The 14,316-nt window shown below is 43.5% G+C and overlaps 1 protein-coding gene across 3 annotated transcripts in view; it reads right to left on the bottom strand.

The window, feature by feature from the left end:
• CACNB4 (calcium voltage-gated channel auxiliary subunit beta 4) overlaps window positions 1–14,316 on the bottom strand; it is a 137,884-nt gene that overhangs the window by 59,773 nt on the left and 63,795 nt on the right. Inside the window, exon 1 of one of the 3 annotated variants that reach the window (XM_035131616.3) lies at window positions 13,049–13,333. The exons of the other annotated variants lie outside the window; for them this stretch is intronic. Coding sequence (XP_034987507.1) covers window positions 13,049–13,093 — 45 coding nt within the window. The 5' untranslated portion in view covers window positions 13,094–13,333. Of the gene's footprint in view, window positions 1–13,048; window positions 13,334–14,316 lie in introns of those variants that run through there. 3 annotated transcript variants of the gene reach the window in all.

Genomic DNA, 14,316 nt, shown 5'->3' with positions numbered 1-14,316 from the left:
AGTTTACATCTGAAGTCATCTTCAGAAATAGCTGAATTCATTCCCCTTGTACAAAATCCATACTTATTAGCGGCAAAGGTACAAAATGGATGCGGTTGCTACTGATTTATGACAACCCACTGCCACAGAAACATTTCATCACAGCACGGCAGAGTCAGTGATTTGTAGTCAGGAAATCAAAACTCCAATTCACGCAAGAATGAACAAGCCAGTGAGGATTATTGCAGCAAAGAAAACAAAATCCACTTGGTGTGTGTGTGTGTGTGTGTGTGTGTGTGTGTGTGTGTGTGAGAGAGAGAGAGAGAGAGAGAGAGAGAGAGAGAGAGAGAGAGAGAGAACGAACGAACCAGGGTTACATTGGGGGGCGGGCACCCCCTGAAAACACTTGCTTGGAACCCAAATTTCACTCTATTATATATTCACAACTCAAACTTCCACTTAAACAGCAGCCTCTGTTTTAAAAACTTAATGTTGATGGAGTGGCCATGAACTCTGCATCCCTAAGTGCAAAACGCCTGCATCCATACAGGCCAGCTTAAATCAACAGTCAGCCTTCTCTGTAAATGCATTATCAATGGGGAGGCATCTAGCAGCTTAATATCTTACAACCAAAATGTGTTTTGTGGAGATAGTGCAGGGATTGAAAACATCAACGGAATCTTAGATTACTTTACTCCTTTTGTGTTGCTTTTATCATTACATGGCTTCTTATAAAGTCACATTCCTCCCCTAAGTGCCCTTGCTTTTAGCAAGAGCTGTTTCTTTGTCCACATGTTTTTCCTGGCGTATCTTTATATATGGATTATAGCACTACAATAGTTTTTACAGAACTAAAAAAAAAATTGGTATGCATGCACCAAGAATCAAATGAAGATCCATGGGATTCATGTCAGCAAAAGACAGGCAACTTGGGTTTTTGCCCCCAGAGCAGGGTCTTCCAAAATGCAACTCTTTGGTTTTCCCAACAGAATTAATGAGGTCCATTAACTTACACCACTAAGGTAGAGGATTAACCTTCATCCTGCCCCTTGTGATCTGAGAATCAAGCCTACTCCTATCAACATAGCTTCGCCCTGTAGTTTAGGTCATGCTAAGCCCCACGGGTAGCACTGTGGTCTAAATCACTGAGCCTAGGGCTTGCCGATCAGAAGGTTGGCAATTTGAATCCCCACGATGGGGTGAGCTCCCACTGCTCGGTCCCTGTTCCTGCCCACCTAGCAGTTCGAAAGCACATCAAAGTGCAAGCAGATAAATAGGTACCACTCCGGCAGGAAGGTAAATGGCGTTTCCGTGTGCTGCTCTGGTTCGCCAGAAGCGGCTTAGCCATGCTGGCTATGACCCAGAAAAACTGTCTGCGGACAAACGGCGGGTCCCTTGGCCAGTAAAGTGAGATGAGCGCCGCAACCCCAGAGTCGTTCGCGACTGGACTTAACTGTCAGGGGTCCTTTATCTTTATCTTTAAGCCCTACATGAGTATTCCCTCCAAACAACAGTAAACACACAGAGAGGGAAAGTGGGGCCATGCCTGGTAGTTCCATAGCCCCACCTTCTGGCATCCACACACTGGAGGAAGGAAGGTCTACAAAGAGGAGTTGCTTATACACACATAGCACCCCCATTATAAAAAGGGGGAAAACACCTGACCAATACTAGATTTGGCATGTGGAACTGAACCAAGTTCTCCCTGGATTCTTTAAGTCCAGCGCTGGACTTGTGGCTCTTACAAGCACTGAGAACTCAGGTTATTATTCCTTGGGGGGAAAGGAGGCGTAGTTAAGAGTAAACATTGAGCCAGTGCCAACACGTGCCAACAAAGATTGGTTTGGAACTGTGTGAGTGAGGACTCCCTAACATCCCATTATAAGTCACTTTGCAGGGTTGGATGTAACTGCATGGTATAGTTTGTGCTAAGCAGGGAATATGACTGAGCATATAAGTGAAGGAGGAAGCAAACAAGCTTTTTAGCATTGGTTGGGAGGACTAGGAATGCTATGCCCTGAACCTGTGGCACTAACTGCTTAGCTTTGCTTATTGCCAGCAGTTTAACCTCTGACACATGAAGAAATGTGGTAAAAAGAATTATGCTACTGCAACATTTCCTGAAAAATATGTGCCACTGAATTCAGTGGGGATTACTCTCAAGTATATGTGCATAGGATCACAGCCTCAAACCTGCAAGTTGGTCCAAATCTTGTTGAATCAGAAGTGCTACTGAATGCAATGCGATGTACTTCCTACTGATAGTTATGTGTGCTTAGTAATTTTTCATTAGGTTTCCTAAGAAATCCCAGACTCAGGGATGTAAATTGCATAAGTTTACAGTCATACCTCGGGTTACAGCCGCTTTAGGTCGCGTCTTTTTGGGTTGCGCTCTGCGCCGAACCCGAAAGTACTGGAATGGGTTACTTCTGGGTTTCAGCATGCGCAGAAGCGTTAAATCGTGCTTTGCGCATGCGCAGAATCACGACCTCACGGATCACATTCGCAACCCAAGCATCCACTGTATTTCAGTTTTTTGCAACTGTGCTTCCTAGTGCACAGGTATATCCATAGGTATATCAAGCACCAACTACCACATCACAATCGCAACAAGGTAGGTTTTGGTGCATCCAGCACTGATCTAACTCACCTCTTTTATATACAGTATGTCACAAATTTAAAAAAAGTTTTCAAAAGATGAATTTTGTCAACTCTACTGACAGTGGTCAAATTCAAGCATTCATAGCTGAAAAAGACTTTAACAAATGCATCTCTGCCACACTTGATGTGGCATGTGTACAAAAAAATCCCACTACCAGTTTGCTACAATCTAGTTCACACATACTGTGAAAAAATGGAGAGCCTGAATTTCTAGGACCTTCGGCCTGGTATCATGTGCTCAGCCTCTTATGATTTTTAAGAGAAAACTGTTGCCAGCCTGAACACATTTGCCTAAATTGTTGACTCAAGTTGTTGCCGACTGCATAGATCCTAATTTACTAACAGCAGCAGCATGGGCCAGTTTATAACAGTGAATGCAAAACATCAATCTTTAGAAATACAAGCAACTAAATTAGTTTTATGGCACTTGCCATAAAGACAGAATGAAGAACATTCCTATTTCAGCTGGGCATAGCTTGGTCCAAAGCTTTAGGGCTCACCCTCACTTCCCTTTGCACCATGTTTCTAGGCATCAATCCATGTCCAAGCGGTTTGTTTGGGTTTGTTTGTCCTGGTGGTTTCTCCCAGGTTTTACCACTTAATCGCATTTTCCACAGTTTGCCATTTGCTCCAATTCAGCAGTGAAATGCAGGTTTTCACGGGGAAAGCACCAGGACACAAACAAGCAACTACTCAAACACGAACATGGAAAGTCCAGACCCACCTAGAAAGGTGAGCACTTATAACTGCATTTCAGAAAAGCTGAGACACTGGGAATTAATGACAAGACACACTGGGATATAGGAAGCTGCCTTATACCAAATCAGGCCATTGGCCTGTTTTGTCTACACTGACTGGCAGCAGCTCTCAACACCATCCTGAATCCCTAAGGTGGTCTGAAAGTAAAGGATCCAAACAATGGACCAGTTTAATGACAGGATTATGCGGCTTGGAAAGAGATAGGCTCTGCAACCTTGTTTCACTTCCAGACCTGCTGCAGTGACAGGCAAGAGTTCTCGACCAGGAGGAATGTATTGGGAGAGCCATGAACCCTTCCATGTACACTGTGGTCTTGTTGACTTCCTAGCCACTTACCAGCTGGGCTCACGTTATGTGCATCTAAACTTCCCTCTTAGATGTTCAGACTGCACCAGTGTAATCTCACTGTATACAAGTTGTACAAGTGACAATAAAGTATTTCAATTTCATCCCAAAATCCTTTCAAGACACACATTTTGATATCAGCAGCACACCAGTGTTTGTGTACCATAAAAGTTAACAGTGCTGTTCTCAAAAAAGCAGCATCTTCCTATCAGTTCAGAGGACTGGCTTAAGAGCGCAAGATAAAAAAACACTTGTGAGTTGACAAGAATCAATATTGCACCTTGTGGGGAGAAGTGAGGAAAGTCATTTCACAAACACAGGTGCCATTTTAAAATTAGTGCTTCTGAAACGGGGGGGGGGGAGAATTTGTGTGATAGTCTGATGCACAAAAAAACCCAGGGGGTAATCTGTGTGCCATTCTCTTGTACATGAGTATCTGCACTTTAGAAAACACATTACCTTGAAATACAAATATTTTACCTTGGATGACTGCAAGAATGCTGGTGCATGTATATGTACACTGAATATGAATGTAAACGCTACTTTTTTAAAAAGGTGTGTTCCTCCTCATAAGAGTCAGATTTGGAAATATCCACATTAATGGAACCAGCCTGAAAGAATGGCATGTTACATATATCCTAGGTCTTCATGAGGATGAAGTCAGCTGAAAGGTTTTGCATCCATTGAAGGCAACGTCCACAAAATCTGTGAAAATAATGCCTGTGAAAATATGCGAGGGGGAACCTATGGCCCTCCAGATGATGTTGGACTACAACTCCCATCATCCTTGACAATTAGGCATGATGGCAGAGGCTCAAAGTTTTTATTTTGAAAGATGTATTTGATTAATATCCCATTTGGTGGTATTCTACCATAAGATACAACTATGCAGATTTACTTCCAACTACTGTAGTTCCTTTAATCTCTGTGAGTCTTAGAATCTCCATTAAGTGTGTGAGAAAACTAATCTCCTGAGTGATTTGCAAACTCTCATATGCATATAATTTTCAGCTGCAGTATGCAACTGGTGGTCAGACATGCACAATTTCCACAGTCACACACCACATATCTGCTCTCGTGAGTTTCTAAATGCATGAATTATGGGGGTTCAAAAATGGTCAAAACTGGAAGCTGCCTCCTTGAGGTTTTGTAAGGGCAAAACTCTTTAGAAAGAAAAGTCTGATCTCCAAGATTCTCAGTTCCCACTTTTTATTTTATTTTATTGTCACTATAGAAAGAGCTTGGCCACTAGTGGCTCCTATTCCTGACAAATGCATGTCAGGAGCAAGGATGAGAAGATGACAGGATATGTCCCCTCTGCATCCTAATGAGAAAAGCTGGACAATAGCCCTGTCACCTGAAAGTTGTTTTGTCTAAGAGAGAAGGGCTAAGTGCAAGACAGCATTTGCATGTAGTGGAACATCAATATGTTTAGACTCTATGGGGGAGGGAAAAGATGAAACCAAGTTTCGAGGGAATCTGAAATAGAGAAGTGGTGGATGTGGAAACACAATCATCACCCCTGCTTTGCAAATCCTCTCTTCCCAAAGCAGCTTTTCCTTACTGGGGTTTTATTACATGCAGAGATAATTAGGGCTAAGTCTATGAATGGAGTCCCTAAATGCATGAGTGATAGCTGGAAAGAGCTCTTTCTGCAAAGAGCGTTAGCTGAGATTTAACTAGCCCACTTGGCATTCTGTTTGTTTTTAACAGGTTAACTTTTGACATATCAGAATGAAATCCAGTATACACATTTAGGGCAAATCTACAATTTACATTGGAATACCAGCTCAACGCTCAACAGCTGTTTCCAAAGAGAAAGGTGGGAAGGAAACACAAAATATATTGCAATGTCACATCTGCTCTGGAGACTGGGATATTGGAACTAAAGCTGATGGGCACTTTTAGGACACCATTCCACTTTGCAAGTCTGAACCCTAGCTTAATACCCACACCCATTTTATTTTTATTTTATTTTAAATAAATTTTATTAGCTCCAAACCCATTTTCAAGGCAGCCAGAAAATATAAGTGAGTTAAGTCATAACACTAAACTATGGCTTGCACCCCTCTGTTGCAATCAAGAGAAGCAGATTGGTTTAAAAGTGGAAGTGAAGGTTTCCAGCCAGTGTTTCCCAGAGTTTGTGCTAACTGTGGTTTGCTGTTATGTCTGAATTCACAGACCACTGACAAGCCACTAGTACAGCCACTGCTCAGTCTCTCAAGAGGCTGCAGCACCACAGGGACAACAGCAAACCTATGAAGTTGAGTCCTAAAAGAGCAAGGAAACAAAAGGAGAGAACCACCAGCTAAAAAATATGGTTTGCCTGTCGTACAGTCAGAAGCTCAAATTATAGTATGGATTCTTAACTATGATGAGCACAAATCATGGGTGGTTTTGCAACTATGCCTGAACCCAACCACTGTAGTACAGTATCTCCCTTGAACAAAAGAAAGCAGATTTGGATAAAATGGGGAGGGACAGAACCATGTGTGCCACCTTGAACTCCCTGGAGGAAATATGAGATATAAATGCAATAATAAATAAAAACTTTGCATTTGAAATTCAAACTCCTGCTCAAGCCCTACATCTGGGTTGCAGGTTTTTTTTTTTAAAAAAAGGATGGAGTAGGAGAAAAGATCTATAATAGACAAATGTGATAGCCTCTCAAACACAAACAGAAGTGTGAAGGATTTAGGCAAGAGACTGAAACATGCTCCCACCTCACCTCATTCTTGTTGAGCCCAAGCCAGGGTCATGGGTGGCCATACCAGAATCAGAGCAGGCACTGACCAGCAGGCAGAGTGAGGTGGTTCCATCAGGCAACAGGTGCCAAGGAATGAGGGAGGTATCTCAGAGGATATGGCTTGCTTTGTGTAGCTTAAGTTAGCCTGATGCCCTCAGGTGTAATGATTTTAGTTCTTCTGGACAAACCGCAAGCCAAAAACCATAGGGCAGACCTCGGTTACAGCTTGTGCTTAGGCTGGGAAGTGCTAAACCATGAGCCCAGGTTTGGACAAAAGGCTAAGCCAAGACAGCATGGTGCAGCCACCACACTGGAGAAGAGCAAAATGGTCCTGATCTCCTCTCCCACTTGTATGTTTGTGTTGAGCCATGTGTGACATGGCTTAGTGTGACATGCAAACTGGGACACTGTCTTGCTCCTTCAATTTTTACTGTTTAAATCACTGATACCTTGAAAATGTTCCCAAGTCTCAATTATGTCCACACAAGACCTCTATGGAATTAGGAAGATATGACCAAGTGGTACTAGATTACTAAGCAAATGCTGCACCACTGAGGGACATTGAAGTGAACATTTTACAAATGCATACGGATCATTCAATAATTGCCATATCAGGCACGGGTCTGCAGCTGTGAAATTGCCTTTAACAATCACTACACAGCTTTCGTATCACCTGGCATCACCTTATTAATCCTATTTCTCAATGGGGGCTGCTCATACATTCAGCTGCAGGTCACCAAGTACTGTACAAACATGTGCGAATAGGGTTGCCAGACTCAATAGTGGACAGGACTTCTGTGCCTTTAATTGCCCTGCTCTCTTTTGAGTCTGGAAACCTTAAAGAGAAACCAGCAGACCCTTTGCTTGGAAATTAAACAAAGGGTCTGCTGGTTTCTCTTTAAGGTTTCCAGACTCAAAAGAGAACAGGGCAATTAAAGGCACAGAAGTCCTGTCCTCTATTGAGTCTGGCAACCCTATGTGCAAATCAACCCTAAGTTACATGTGAATCAAGGTGGGCTTTATAGGAAGATTCCTCCTTTATACTATCCTGGACAGGGCAATCACAAGAAATTGTAAACAGGAATCATCACCTCATAAATAGAAGCAATCAGGTGGTAGTTACCCTAATGCAGGAACATTAAACAGCACCGTGGATCACCACAACCACCATGTTTTAAATAAAGAGTTTCCTAAGTGCATGCATGCCAAGATCATCCGCACAGAATGTACACCTGTACAAACATTATACAGGTCAACAACAGGCATAGGCAAGCTCAGTGCTCCAGATGTTTTGGGACTAGAACTCCCATAATCCCTAGCTAACAGGACCAGTGGTCAGGGATGATGGGAATTGTAGTATCTGGAGGACCGAGTTTGCCTATGCCTGGTCAACAAGTTGTAAAAAATATGGGGGATCTGTCTTGTCATCCATTATGGAAAGTATAGAATATCTAGGTATGCTAGGCACGGTTCAGGCCTTTTCCTGAATATATGAGCACTCAAATGGTGGGCAGTTATAGGGACATTGATGCAGACCCCAGCCTCATGCACTTTGCACCTACCCACCTTTCAGTCCCCAACCATCTCCATGTTGAGTGAAGAAGTTCTGCTGACATCCTTCTACTAGCATTTGCTTCAATGCAATTGGGATACTGTTTTATCAGGCTCCCAGCTGTGAGGAGTAAATGAGAGTGGAAGCCCCCCTGAAGACCTTCTCTGCTTAACAAGGGGATAGTCAGGGAATGGAGCACACAGAAGACACTGAGGGCATGGCTTACATATGCATCCCTGCCTCCCATCTACAGATACAGAGTTCACAGACAAATGCCCCGAACATACCTGTAGTTTTGCACAGAGAGGTATTCCAGCATGGTCTATGTAACAGCTCAGGTTTTGCATGAGGTTTTGCTACCTGTAAAGAACTGTTTGAGTGACCAGTGGGAACTTGAGGACCCAGGGAATGGCCTGGAAACACCAGGCACTGTAGCTGTTGTCAAGCTTCTTAACAATCTGGATGGCAACCGCCTGGGATGCCATGTAAGATTAGGATACACATAGTAAAATAAATGATTCTCAGAAAACAAACATAAGCACTAGTCAGAGTGACCAGTTCCATTTTGGAAATTAGCATCTCTCTTTCTTGTACTGAGAATTCCCCATACCGAATACTATCATGCCCCCCAACACATGCTCATAATGGAGCTCACCTTCCCCTAAATCTCAACCACCAAACTGAAGTCTGCATGGAAAACTGTTCATTAAAAATACATTAAAAAAACACCTTCTGAACATTTCTGACAGCTGCTAAGTGCTAGGAACAAAAGGGAAAGACATAGGTACCCCAAATAACAATGAAATGTTCTCAAAAGTAGTTATTACTTAAACATGAACACATGTAAGCATACATGAGCACTGTGTGTGTATAATATTCACACATATCTTTCATTACTTGTATCTGGAGACTCCCCACCCCCCTCTGCTGTTTTAAATACCCAGTCCAGGCTTCCTTCTAATCAAGCATAACATTGGGATTAATTTGGAAATAATGGGCAAAACAAATTTAGGGGGGAAGCCACCATGCCACCTTCCTAAAAATCTTCATTCTACACACGAATGAGGTAGCGCAACACAGGCCTGGTACTGAACTTGACAGGCCTGGTTTTTATAAGGCCTGCTGCATTAAAGCATAACTGTACCAGTCCTGATTCATTCTGATACACTCATTTTACAATGTGCTAGCCGCATCAGCAGCACAGGGTCTTTAGCTACAGATCTGCCTGCTACAAACCAGAAAGCAAGTACAGTACGCCTCCTTATGCTTTTCATATGCTCATTGCCAGCTGAGCGTTTGGGTTGAGCTGCTTGGCTTGCCATCAACCAGAACAGCTCATAATCTTTTTCTAAACTTCAGGTGTATTCTGGGCAAGACACATGCATGTATTCATACTGAACTTTGCTCTAAAAATGCCTCATTCCCCACAAATGCTCTCTTCCCTGAGTTCCTTCCAACTCACCCCTGCAGATCACCACCTCTGCGCGAGAGAGCTCAACTTTTACAATATGTTCTGCTTCAGCATAGGCTCCCAAAAAACTTTTCTTCTGGCATTATAACTGATCATTTTCATCGTGTTTCCCTACCCCTGCCTTGAAGTGAATGGTAACGCTTAATTTCCAACGTATACCCTCCTATTAAAGAGAGAGAGATGTAGTAAAGGTAAAGGTACCCCTGACCATTAGGTCCAGTTGTGGATGACTCTGGGGTTGCGGCACTCATCTCGCTTTACTGGCGTTTGTCCACAGACAGCTTCCAGGTCATGTGGCCAGCATGACTAAGCCACTTCCGGCAAACCAGAGCAGTGCACGGAAACGCCGTTTACCTTCCCGCCGGAGCAGTACCTATTTCACTTTGACAAGCTTTCGAACTGCTAGGTTGGCAGGATCTGGGACCAAACAACGGGAGCTCACCCCGTCACAGGGATTCGAACCGCCGACCTTCTGATCGGCAAGCCCAAGGCTCAGTGGTTTAGACCACAGCGCCACCTGCGTCCCCTATTATTCCAACTAACAATCCAAGGAGCTCGTCCCCTGTGGTTGTGTTTGGTCCTTTTTGAGAGGCAATAGCCGATCCCCATGACCACCAGCATGCTAGGGAAACGCAGGAGCACAGGCCATACAGCCTGGCCATTGGTCCATCTAACTCACTGTTTACAATCACTAGCAGCAGTTTTCCAGGATTTCAGATGGGATCATTTCCAGCCTACCTGGAGATGCCAGGAATTGGAGCTGGGATGATCTGCATGTGAAGTAGATTCTCTACCATTGAGCTACTGTGGGGCGGGGGGTGTAGAATGAGAGAGAGATAGAATGTGGGAAGAGATCTGAGAATGTGTAACATTTCTAAGTATTGCAATACTTATCCATTTCAAGCATTTTACTTGGAACCCTTGCCTTTCCCCCTCTTTTCCTTTTGAAAAGCAAACCACGTCTTGGGATGTAAGAATGTTTGCATTACTATTATTATTTGGATGTGCCCCCTGGGGAAGGAGAGGGCACAGATCCCCCCCCACATTGCTACTGGCGGTGAGGAGGTAAAGTACAGTACTCGTTCCCAGCACACCATCATCCAATATAAGCAAGTCTGGCAGTGGCCTGGCAAAGAAAGAGAGAATGCACAGGCCGCACAGATATATATTAGAAATACTCGTCATACATCTGAAACATTAATAGAACATGTCACTCACTTGTTTGGGCCTAAGGGAGGGGGACTGTGTCATACCATCACTCACTTTGCAGGCAATCTCAAGTAGGTTGCGCACTGACACTTGTACAGTCACACTTTGCATGGCAACTACAAGAGCCAAGAAAGTGCTAGCTGGAGGAATACTACCCTTCAAGCTATAAAAATGTGGCATATATGTGGCATATATATGCGTGCAATCATGAAGGAATATGTTTTGTTTGTGTATAAGCAGCTGGCAGACCCATGATACAGATCTTCTGTCCCACTGTAAGACCAAATTATAAACAATTTTCTTTGTTTTGCATGTTTTGTATTCCTTCTCTCATTCATCCTCACAGCAGTCTGGAACGATGGCCCATTATTCCCTCTGTATTTCTAGTGGGGCAAGTGAGTCTGAAAGAGGAAGATAAGTCTTAGGCCATCCAACAAACTAGCGTTGGACAGTATGTGGATCCCCAGCATACTCAACTCAAGCCAAGGTACTTTCCCCCACTGAACTGCAGTGCCAGCAAGCACCTTGTCTATCCCCACTCATAAGAGATTGTATATTTCTGACATATTTCAGGCATTGTAGCCGCATGCCCAGGTAATGTAATGCTACCCTTCCAAATCAATGTTGAACTAAAAAAGCATTTCTTATGGTTTCTAAAGAAAGTTTTAACTCTATTTATAAAATGTAGCTTGTAGGAAAAAGGTTCCTTGGAAAGTGATCTGGCAGGTCAAGAAAATACTCAGCATAAGGAAATAACCTGCCATAGGCAGAAATATCGGGGGTGGGTGGGTGGGTGTTTGTTTTAGTTTTTAAAAAAACAGCACCACGAGTTTCTAAAACTGAATTGAAAGGGCATTAACAGGAAATTTCCCCCCTCCATTAGAAGAGGAACAGTGGAGTATTTCATTTTAGACATTTCGGAGTCTTTCCCCTCGCCAAACTATCCTAACCATAAAAATAAATTATGAGCATTTGAGTCAACATGTAGACCTACGACAGAGTTATCAGCAAGAGCCTGTGGAGAATCACACTGACAGAGAGGAGCAAAGACTTAATCTGAAGAGAGATACAGGATCTTATCCATTCTCATGTGGATATCGCATCACTGGCCATATACGTCTGCATTGACGCATACACTGTTTTATGTTATAATCTGTGTATTTTATGCTTTGGCTATAAAACCTTATGTAACACATTCCTGCTTAATATGGAACAGCATGTACATTGTTGTGGCAATCTCAGCAGATTTCTCTCCGTCTTGGGGAAATGTTGCCCCTCAGGGGCTCTTTTAAATCATGGAGGGGGGGTGTGGATGGAGGGGGGAGAGAGAAAGAAAATAGAACATGCCCATCATAGCAAGGACCATAGGTTTCTCATCTCTGCTGTCAAGTTTTTGCAGTCCATATTTAATTGGTCTCAGGCTGGTACAGGCTTTAGGATTCCCACTGTTCAATTCTGGCAAAATACAAATGGCTTCTGCTAGCAGGAAAGCTATCCTGACTTGGGGGAGTACCATCTATTAAGGGGTAGCATATCCTAAATAATAATGAGATGGCAAGTTTGGCAATCACGACACCTCAGCCTCCGTTCACAGCATGCTGAAAGCTTGCATACTGCCATTGTGAAGCTACAGGATTGTGTTACAGCAACCACTTGTACAGCTTCTTTGTTCAAGAAAATCAAATGCATCTGCACTGATCAGGCAGCACCTTCTCTCTCTCTCTCTCTCTCTCTCTCTCTCTCTCTCTCTCTCTCTCACACACACACACACACACACACACACACACATCTTGGAGAACTTCCCCCGCTCCCTATTTAAGCAAAACATAAAGTCCTGTGTTATTAGTATTCTTCTTTCTACCCTCCCGCGACACTTTCCCCAGCTGATGAACATATTATGTATGATAGCTACAACCCCTCTCCCCATTTCGGAGCCACGAAGCATTCATGCACCCTGCCATGAGGACAGAAGTGTAGCATGTAATCGGCAAAACGACAGCACACACACACACACACACACACACAGCTTCCCAGCTTTCATTGGAAACACCTATATCTTCCCCTTCTCCTTTTTCTAAAGCTGCAGGACAAGGAATTATATAACCGAGATTAGTTCAGGTGGCTCCAGACTATATAAATCACATTGCCAAGCAGCCCACAAAACAAAGCCTGTTTCTTTGGCGTCCCTGTCCTCCGCATACCTTGCTGTTGTGAGGAGGAGGAGGAGGAGGAGGAGGAGGAGGAGGAGGAGGAGGAGGAGGAGGAAAGAGACCAGCAAAAGGGTGGGCTTTTAGACAAAAATAAAAAAAACAAAAACCCCACTTACCGCCTCAGAGTCTTCAAATCCATGCAGGTACAAATTGTCATACATGGAGGTCTGATAATCCAAAGCACCCCTTTCTCAGTGCAAAAGTGAATCCCCTACAAAAGCCACAGCTGGGATTTAAAACGCAGGGAAAGGCCTAGACAGTAGACAGAGCAGCTCCAGCCTGCCTTGTCAATTCCTCCTCTGGATTTCCCCCCAGCCAAGATGCTATTCATTCACATCATAGAAAGGAAGGTTATCCCTAGAGGCAACCCAGACCTGGCATTTTATCTGCCTTCCAAACACAGAGCATGAAAGCAAAACCGTTTTTCCCTCAACCAAGGGCTGATGACAGAGTCAGGAAAGAGACCGGTGATTGGCTGGGCTGCTGTGCCTCAGTCAACTCACAGAGAATTCTCTTTGATAGTGGATGACGAACAGGAGGGCTTGTGCGTTTGTAACAAGCATGTCCCCGATGATTTCTTCTCTTCAGCCTGCAATAATAATAAAAGCTCACCAGCATTTTTCAAAAGAAAAGAAAGAGCTGAGGTGGGGGTGGATAGCTGGACAGATTTAACTACCAAATACACCCTGTGGAATAGAGAAAATAAGGGGTCCCCCCCCCAGGTCCAGGCATCAAAAAAAGGAAGCCACAGTATTTCTAACAGTAAACAGCTTCACCTTAAAAGTAAACTGCAATTTGGCAATAAATTGTTTGCTTGTTTTTTATGCAGGAGAACAGGAGCAAGAGCACAGGATGGAAATAGAGGAAGAGCTCTGCTAATTTATGCTTTTTTCTATTTAGACATCCCTCCCCTCAGAATTATGTTGCTTAAGGAAGGACTGCAAAGATTTAACCATCACTACCACAGGCATAAAGATAAAATAATCCACTTCTCTGTCTACTTCCTGGGCTTAGTTTGAATTGTCTGAGCAATACTCTTATTTGAGAGGCTCTTCCTCAGGGTGCAAGTTGCATTTTAAAATAGGCTGCTGCAGACGAAACCGCTGAAAAACATTTTATCCCTTAAGAGAGTTATGCACTCATTTTCCAAAGAAGCCCAAATTTTCTAACATTTTAGGGGAGGGGAAAATACTAGTTGCACCCAGCCAAATTTGAAACCTCTGTCCTCTCTCGCTCATTGGAATAAGCATAGTTTGCAAAGTGCATGTTACAATTCCCCTCAGAACCACAAGCAAGTGGCCAGAGAAGGATGTGCATTTTGTCAAAAGGCAGGAGCAATAATTTTGCACATGTTCACTCAGAAGTAAATTCCAATGAGCTGAAT

Source organism: Zootoca vivipara, chromosome 1 (assembly GCF_965207765.1).
Source record: "Zootoca vivipara chromosome 1, rZooViv2.hap1.1, whole genome shotgun sequence".
Classification (NCBI taxonomy): domain Eukaryota; kingdom Metazoa; phylum Chordata; class Lepidosauria; order Squamata; family Lacertidae; genus Zootoca; species Zootoca vivipara.
Note: the sequence above shows the minus strand (reverse complement) of the source record. Positions and strands in the feature narration are given on the sequence as shown.